We start from the raw sequence: 9,647 nt of genomic DNA, 5'->3' as shown, positions 1-9,647 counted from the left end.
ATTCCAGGGACTGACTCCCTGGAATACCTATCTTTTGCTAAGATAGCCATCTTATGCTCACTACTTTTAAACCTCGAAAGTGATGTCGGATGCAGGAGTTTGCCCTGCATCCAAAGGCTCATCGGTTCAAACCGAAGCTTCGTATTTCTTTGTCGTTGTTCAGCAAGACACTTCAACCGCTTTGCCTTCCTCTGTTGTTCAGAGGCCCAGTGGTAATGTGTGCAGCACCATCGCTTCCGTCAATGTGCCTCAGGGCAGCTGTGGCTACAATGTAGCTTGCCACCAACAGTGTATGAGTGTGAATAGGTGAAAGTAATGTAAAGCACTTTGGTCAAGTCCTCTGACTTTAAAAAAGCACTATATAAGTACAGATCATTTACCAAACTGAAAGGAGCAGCGATGCACCCAGAGGCGCCCGGCCTGCATAAAAAGATTTCTTTGATTGCGGTATTAACCCAGCTGCTGTTTACCGCCCGCCAAAAAGAATAAATAAAAAAAATATATAAAGAAAGACGTTTTGCAGTCGAAACAGATTCAGGGCCATGTCTGCTAGGAAATTTGTTGATTGTGGGCGTGAACCCAGGGAGGATCCATCCCATTCACCTTCTCGCTCACCCTATAACTGGAGTCAAATTGATGAGATCATGCTGACGTTGGAGGACAGCTAGTATGTTCTTGTATGTATTCCCATGTCAGCCTTGCTGGATCCTCTATCTCTTGTGGAATGTCTGAAGTCTGGAGGAGTATTGACGGTTTCCTCCAGTGAACCCCCTTTCATACCAAAACCCTGCCAATACGCCATTATACAGTAGCTTTAAGTTAGAAACACGTTCAGCTGTCCTCTGGAAGATGTCAAATACGTTAATATTCGTTGGAGATAAGTTATGCATAAGTTTTGAACAAGTTACTCATAAGTTTTGGAAAAGCTATACACCATGACTTATGTGTAACTTACACTTAACGCATGTCAACGATCAGATAACTCACCTGTAACTTATGGCCCACTTATGAGCTTACGCTGGCATACATCAAGAACATTTCTAGATGTACTTGCCGTATGTGTATGTGTGCCTGTGGGCTTCAGCGTGCTTATACTTGTACTTATACTAAACTTACCCATAACTTATTCAATGTATTGGTGTTTTTTTCCAGATTTTTCATAGGACATGCATACGCTGGCTAAAACGTCATTGTGGGACACGGGCTTTAGGTCCTTCAGTTTAGCCTCATTGTTGTCATATTTTACCTTTAATCTTTAAACCAAAATAAAGACTTATTAAACAATGTAATGTTATGATCATGTCATTATTCATTGCAGATACTTACCAATTTTTCAAGGTAATGTTTAAACTGTACAAACCAACCAAGGCCACCTAAACAGTTCTCTTACTACCTACAGTACTACTATTTTCAGCAGCATTTACACCTCAGTGTTTTCAGTTTAGGAGACAGACATCTTGATTGTAAAGTCTTTGTAAGCACAATGTTGCAGAACCAAGAAAATATTTAATAAAATCACCTCTGCTGTTCCTAACTTTCCAATGGCTGTAATTCCTTAGGTTATGTATACAAAATCTTAGGTGCAAAGTTGGGAGAAAGTTTGAAAAAAACAAAAAAACAAATTTGGTGAAATGTGTCTATTTGAAAAAAAAAATGTTTTTTTTTTTTTATAAAGCGTGAGTTATTATTTGAGCAATAACAGGGTTAGGATGTTTTTCTCTGCACGGTAAGAGAGAGAGAGATGTGGTGGTAAACGTTAACACGTGATTTTGTGGTCAAAGGGAAACCATATAAGCAAGTGAAGATGAGTAGGTTGACAGCTGTTTGACTGTGACAAGGACGTACTACTGTCAACTGGTTCCTCTTTCCAGCATTTCAACAAATTAAGTAAATATCATATTATGACTCTTTAGAATAGAAGTTTAAGTTTCATTTGTGTGATGCTAAAAAGTGTTTTTTTTTTTTGCTGTTAATTAACTCCCTTTATTTTTTCTGTCTTTTAAGGTCAAATGGAAGAGACAACTACTTTTTCTGTCTCAACTTTTGAGACAACTGTAAGTACCACTTTTGGATAATACAAACTTGAATCATTTTAAAAGGAAAACCTTGACAGCTCTTCTCTGTGGTGTTTTGCTGTGTGTCTGAGCGGACTGAACAGCCTGTAGCACAACAACGGGAGTGGCATTGTAGAATTTCATCAAATTGCTATATAATAAATAACACTACCTTCATTTGTTTAAAGAAAAACCCATGTTCCTTTTTAAAGATAACACGTGTTTGACAGCAGATATCTTTAGTGTAGTTAAATGCCACAGGCAGTGTCATAACATGTTGGCATCATATTTTCCATTGTTTGTCAAAACCTAAGCCCCCCAACTTTTCTTCCTCTTCTATTTTTTTTTTTTTATCTGTGCCCTACATCTAAATGTGGTGTTGCCAGGGTACTGAGTTCTGCAGCGGGCCCCTCTTTTTGAGCCCCTCAGGATCATTCACCCCCTCAGGCTTGGATAGCAGCAGGAAACAGTGCAGTTGTGTGGTTTTTCCTGCACAGACACAACACCTGCACCTGACACCGAACTCTCGGTTAGCATGTACGTCACAGACAGCGTTTGATGTAGCTTCACTACATTCCCACCAGATGTGGGTTACATTGTGAAACCTTCTTCTGTTGATGAGTTTGTTCACTAGAAGAAAGCAGAATAATTTGCATCATACAAAGCTGCAATATTGTGGGAAACGTAGTTTTTGTTGTACTGATTGTATTTAATTGTTAATTGAAAATGTTTGTTTAAAACATCTAAGAAGATTTGTTTCTGTTGCAGCCTACAGATGAAGATTATCCCTCGGAGACCATAGACCCAGGCATGTGTGAAAGAGACTGGGTCAGGCAATTCCGTGGCCAGTATGAGCCACCTCTCTTCTGGATCATCTTCGTCCTTGGGTCTGTTGGTAACCTGCTGGTGGTTTGGATTTACCTAACCGTGCGCAACCGCCTGAAAACAATGACCGATGTGTATCTGCTGAACCTGGCTGTGGCAGACCTCCTCTTCCTGTGCACGCTGCCCTTCTGGGCGGTCGAGGCCATCAAGGGATGGAACTTTGGTAGCATTCTTTGCAAGATAGTGTCCGCTCTCTACAAGATCAACTTCTTCAGCAGCATGCTCCTCCTCACCTGCATCAGCGTGGACCGCTACATTGCCATAGTGCAAGTAACCAAAGCTCAGAATTTCAAGAAGAAGAGATTGTTTTACAGCAAACTTGTTTGCCTCTGTGTCTGGTTTGTCTCCACTCTCCTGGCCCTGCCTGAGTTTATCTTTGCTGAGGTGAAATTTGGCCCAGAGGAACAACCCTTTTGCGCTATGGTCTACTGGAACAATGTCTTCAACCGGACAAAGATCATGGTGCTTTCCTTGCAGATTTGTATGGGCTTCTGTCTTCCTCTGCTGATCATGTTCTTCTGCTACTCAGTCATAATCCGTACCCTCCTGCAAGCAAAAAGCTTTGAAAAACACAAGGCCCTGCGTGTCATCTTCGTTGTGGTGTTTGTCTTTGTCCTCTCCCAGCTGCCTCACAACACCCTGCTGATTGTGGAAGCCACACAAGCAGCCAATACCACGATTACAGACTGTACCACTGTGATTCAAGTTGATGTAGCCGGACAGGTTGCTAAGAGTCTCGCCTTTACTCACGCTTGCCTCAACCCCTTCTTGTATGTCTTCATTGGAGTTCGGTTCAGGGAAGACCTTATGAGGATGGCTAAGACTTGCTTCGGAGGTGTGGGCAAAGGAGGGTTCAGCAAAGTCCAGGCAGTTCCCAAACGTCCCTCTGTCATGTCAGACACAGAAACTACCCCTGCCCTTTCCATATAGATGCCCGTTTTTCAAAATACTACACCTGAGACCTGAGCCTAGTATTATCCGAATTCTAAATTGTATTCCTGGTGCATTAAAAACCACAAGCAGATAAACAATATCATTTACAACTCTGGAAAACCACCAATCTTTATTCAAACTCTGACAGTTACATGCATATTTGTTTCATTGGAATACCTGTACAAACTGTATTGACATGTAAATATTGTGTGTGTTTTATCTTTCCATTATGTATTTGCTGTGTGCATTTGTATTTTTTCTATTAAAAATAGTTTTTTGACTCATTAAACATTAAACATCCAAAGAAATTGAAAGCAGTTGGTTCTTTTTAAATACACATGTAAACTGAAGAGCAGAACAGGAAACGGAAAGACCCATTGAACAAATGCATAGTGATGAGCTCAGCATTATATTTTTCAGAATGTGTTTGCCAGTTTTCACTGGTGTAACGTACTCTCTGCTGGTGGTAAAACAGACTTCCATGTGGCTGCTTCAATCCACAATGTTTTCGATCTGACTAGACTAGACAACCACCCTTCGCGTTGCCAGTTTGTGCCATACTATTTGCTGACGCTTTTTAATTGTCTAAGCGAGTTTGGTTATGACTTGGCAGTTTCGCTGTTTGCCTGATAAAAGAAATTTCCCATATTGACCTTATAACGGCTGCACCTCAGACGATAGACAGACGAGAGTAAAATGTTTCCATGTTTGGTGGCAAGTTCCCTCGGATGTGCTGGTATTTCAGTTTCACCCGTCTCAAACTAGTAAAGGTGGCGCACCAAATGTTTGGGTGCATGGGTCTGATACTGCAGAGCAGAAACTCATTGTCTGACCTCACATATAAGGTTGACATGAAACGTGCAATACCTTGTGAAAGTTTTCACCCATGAGTCAGTACTTTGCAGAAGCAGCTTTTGCTGTAATTGCAGATGCAAGAAGTATTTGCAGATGATCTTTGTACATCTAGATCCTGACACTTTTGTGAACTCCTCTATCAGTCAGATTGCATATAGACGATATGTGAACATAAATCTTTAAAACTGCAAACAGGACTTTGAATGGCTATCAGAGTTGCATTTTCCCCACTCAGAGTTCTGATTTGAATCGTATATGACTGAGAGCTGTCATGTGGACAGATTATTTAATTTGAGCTTTGGCTCTCTGCACACTGCTCCCCTCCACAGCCCTTTTTTTTTAAGTTGACTCTCATGTCCTGGCAGGTTTGATTTTACACTTTTTAATCTATGTCCAAATCAGAACATTTTAAAATAGTTTCAACTTCAACATCAGGCTCCAACCACACTATAAAATTTTCCCATAGTGCATACTTTGTGCACAAGATTTATGATGCCTTCTTCGCTCCACTGCACATGCAAATAAGAAACAGAAAAAAGGAGACATGTTAGGATGTAACTCACACCAAATTTGCCATTGGGTAGTAGAGGTTTCCCACAGGCCAGATTGCCTGCTCAATTTCAAAAATTGCACTTAGATCCTTTTAGTAACATTCTATTATTTAGGTGAAGTTAAAGGTATAGTGGAGGATTTTTTCTTGAATGTTTTAAAAGACCTGCCCTCTCCACTTAAAAAAAAATACACATGCACAACCCTGTACCCGCTCCCATGAGGGAACACCTATTAAACGGGTTCAAGAGCATGCATGAGCCCATTTCTCCTTGTGCACCCTCTGTTAAAAAGTGGCTCTTTCCATAGCTCACACAAGCTTACTGTTTGCAAACATCCGCCCTAACCCTTAAATCCCTCAATCAATATATAGAGCGGGGACTATATAGCGGACTTTAGGGTGAACTCAATTAACATACCGTTCTGACAGATGATGACTATTTTTTGCTCCCCGTTGGTCACATAACTCTGCCTTCACCGTGTGGTGCCTGCTCCATCTTAGTCGCCTATGGCAACAGCAAGCCGGTGTGACAGCAAATCCTATAAGGCTTTGCAAGGGTACCTCTCCATGCAAAGCATTCTGGGATATATACCTGCTGAAAGTGTAGCTCACCACAGATATACCCTGAAAGTGTGCATGCACAGAAAAAGATAGCTAACTGTGGACGAGCATGTAGTACAGCCTTACGTAAACATATCACCAGAATGATTGACAATTAGGAGGACCACTTATTTTGATGATCCACCCGGAAAAAGAACATCCTCCACTATACCTTTAAATTCTAATTCAAAGCTACAGTCTTTTATTTCCATTTTACTTCCTATAAAGTGAAACCATTAACACATTAAAAATACAAAAGTCTGTCTGGGTTGTTCAGCTTCATTGTCATTTTAGTCTGCCCTTAAATCTAGTTTCTAATCACACAAGATTGAGGCAGGTGGCACACAGAAGAGAGAAAAGCAAACGTTATTCGCAAAAAAAACAAACCCTGGGGTGTTTTTGTGGTCCCTGAGGTTGGGCCCAGACTGACAGAGCCTACCTGCTGATTTCAGGTGAGACCACAAACACATTTGCTACTTTCCTGATCACAGCTTCTCTCTCTCACGACAGGAAACCATCAGTACAAGTCAATAACAACATGGTTATGCACTAGATGTTCTAGTAATAGAGAATTATCTAAGATCAATTTTTTGCCATTTAAGAGTAAAATCTAAAGGAGCTATTTCAGCTCACAGTGGTTGCCATGAAGATGTTAAGACAGATGTGTTTCTTGCGATAGACAACGGGTCACACAACTGATCCCATGCATGCAAAAAACAGACGTTTGTCTCATGCTTCAACAAAAAAGGGGAAACAATGAAAGCAGTGTAACACATGACTGAACAAATATTTATACTTTTATTTCCTATAAAACTCTTACTAAAAAAACTGATTAAACCACAACCTTATTGGGCAAGAACTCTGTCATGGGAATAAAAACATGACATATCTGCCTCCAACCACGGTGCATGAAAATACTGTAATATAACCACACAATATTTGTGATGCAACTCCAAATAAACAGGGAGAGCTTGCAACCTCACAAAGGTCATTGCAGAGTTGCACATTCACTTCACAAGAAGACGACTGAAATTATTATTCATTTACAGCTCTGTAAACAGAACACTTCATATATTAATACATATATAGTGTATTTATTATCCTACCAAACTGTGCAGTTAGTTAAAGCAAATGATAGCATTAAGCATGATAAGATAATGTACATTCTAGCAGGAGTTTGAAGACAAAAATTATCTTATTAATAACAAATGAACTTTATTGATCTCACATTGGAGAAATGTACCTCTGCATTTAACCAATCCCCTTTGGGAGCAGTGGGCTGCCATTGTGGGGCGCCCGGGGAGCAGTGTGGGGTTAAGGGTCCAGCTCAGAAATCCACAGTGGAAGTGGGGAAGCCACTTGGCTGCCACTCTCTTCACTAGGCCAACACTCCTCTTATTCAGAATCAAATAACCCATTCAATGTTTTTTTTTAGAGCAATTAAACCTTGTCATTTTGTTATCTTTAAAGATGGATATGGAATTAGATATAGTAAAATAGGTTAACCAAAAATTAAGAGAGGGGCCTTTATTAATGTCTATGTAAGTTTTCAAACTTTCAGCCTTAGATTGCAGAGAAAAAAAATCTGGTGGGAAGAGATTTGAAAGTTTTATTCCTTACATTTAAAAAAGGAAAATCTTGTTTAAATTAAAAAATGTTGAGAAGGTTTATTTTTATCACTAAGTGATGAAAAAACTGTTAAATGCGAGGGTGTTGATTATGTTTCAGTTCTTTAAAATGTAGGGTCATAGGACTGTTATTCCAGACATAGCTGTGAAAAAAATGATAGATAAGTGTTGACATGTTTCCTTCCTTTCAGAAAGTGGTTAAAACAAAAAGAAAACACTTGTAAAGGTTAAACTGCTGCAGTTATTTCAGAGGTATCTCTGAGCTACAGCAGCTCATATGCTTTAATTGATTATAGGCTAGGAAAAGATTTTGACAAATAATTATTTGAAGATGGTATAAAAATGTATATTCACCTTCCAAGTAGAAAAAGTCTTAAGGAAAATCATTGTGATTTAACTTTATTATTATTATGTAACATTTTCAGATGAATATTTTAATTTTATTGAGTAAACAGTAGGAAGTATCTTTGCCCACTACTTTACCCTTTATAGTACACTTGGGGAAATGCTTAGAAAATCAAAATTTCAAGCCAATAGTGATATTGGAATCCATAGCAAGAACTTATTACCTTTGTAACATTAAAAAATATCAATATTTTGATGGCAAAAATTGTCAATGTAATAACAGGAAACTCCAACTTGATATATTAAGAAACCTGATACCTGATATATTAAGAAAAATAAACGACTTATAAAAATAAACGACTTATAATATAATATATTGGTGAAAAACACTGAGAGTGAAAGAAACACTTCTTTTTTTTGGCACAACATAACCTTACAGGTGCTAATACTGATACTGGCACTTACATTTTTTTAGTTTATAAACCTAAATATAATTGCTGACTAGGCTTATTAACTTTAAACTTTACTTTTCAATTAGCTTTTTACCTTTTTTTTCTTAACATTTTTTTTCTAACTTAATTTCTAGTAGGTAATATATCATTCAAGGGTTCATAATTGGTCAAATGCTAAAATAAGATATAGAGCCATGTAGCAGTATCTTTGCTGAATGGCTGGATATAGATCTTGTGCTTCTAGATCTCACTAAGGGATGGGGGGGGGGTTACATTTGTAAGGCATCAAAAACAGTAACTTGCCCTATAAATGGTTAAAGGAGTTTCCTTTTTTATATTTAAGAAACAGGTTAAGAATAAAAGCAATTAAACTGGCTCTAATGTTTAGGTTCCTTAAATATGAAGCCTAAGAGATGCTATAGTAGAGATGATATTTGTTCAGTTAGAACATTGGGAGGAACTCAGTTCACTTATTTGCTGCTTCTCATTTGTGTAAGACTGAAAGCAGTGCTGTAGGACTACTTTTCAATTGATATTTTGGGAATCTTATTTTGGTTTCTAAAGAGACACTTTTTATCTTTCTGGAACTAGGATTTCAGCAGTTTGAAAATATGAATTCTCATCAGAACAGAGTGGATAAAACTAACAGAAGTATTACTTGATGGGATTCATCTTTCAGGCAGGACTCTGTATTCAGTCACTTTTCTTAAAGACATGAATTTCTGATACTTCACCTTGCTAGGTTGCTAAATTAGGGCACATGTGTTTACCTCTCTGCACTGATTTTTTTCAGTTTGAAGTGCCGTCTCTGAGATAGTATGAAGCTGTAGTTGTCTAAACCTTTTCACACAGTGAGCATCTTAAAGCCCAACCTGCTGTTTATTCTTGGGTTCAGGCTCAGCTTATGAGTGGAAATATTTTCCTCTATGGTGGCAGCTTTGCATATTTGAGCTCAAGAGACTGTTGATCATTTTAAATCTCTGTTAAAAATCCTGCTTCTAATTATTTTTTTATTTTTATTTTTTTTACTTTAGCTATATGGAAAAGTTTTACATTTCCTGCTTTTTTTAAATATTTCTTTTTCTATAAAGGTTTTAGTTCTGCTTGTTATTTATTTTATTTTACTTTTTACAATTTGTGCAGCACTATACAGAATAATTTTAATAAAACTAACCTTAATAAATGTTTCTATATTGTGTTTTTTCCCTTTTTTCTTGGCACTCATCTCTTAATTCAATCATACTGGGTTTACATTTGCTTTTTCACAGGACTACAATTTTTTTGTATTTCAGAAACAGATTTAAGGGCAAAAAAGGGCAGCAAATAGTGATTTTTTTTTTTTTTT

General features: G+C 38.1%; 1 protein-coding gene across 1 annotated transcript; it reads left to right on the top strand.

The window, feature by feature from the left end:
• The first annotated feature begins 1,810 nt into the window (after nucleotides 1-1,810).
• Nucleotides 1,811-4,168, top strand: LOC107098253 (C-C chemokine receptor type 9-like). The gene is made up of 3 exons (XM_015395802.1): nucleotides 1,811-1,887; nucleotides 2,005-2,054; nucleotides 2,823-4,168. Exons 2-3 carry the CDS (start codon nucleotides 2,010-2,012, stop codon nucleotides 3,867-3,869), a joined length of 1,092 nt encoding a protein of 363 aa, XP_015251288.1. The 5' UTR covers nucleotides 1,811-1,887; nucleotides 2,005-2,009; the 3' UTR covers nucleotides 3,870-4,168.
• The last annotated feature ends 5,479 nt before the right edge of the window (nucleotides 4,169-9,647 follow it).

The sequence above is a fragment of the Cyprinodon variegatus genome, unplaced genomic scaffold, assembly GCF_000732505.1.
Source record: "Cyprinodon variegatus isolate N-32 unplaced genomic scaffold, C_variegatus-1.0 Scaffold762, whole genome shotgun sequence".
Classification (NCBI taxonomy): domain Eukaryota; kingdom Metazoa; phylum Chordata; class Actinopteri; order Cyprinodontiformes; family Cyprinodontidae; genus Cyprinodon; species Cyprinodon variegatus.
The sequence above is the reverse complement of the archived record's forward strand: the minus strand, read 5'-3'. Positions and strand labels throughout refer to the sequence as shown.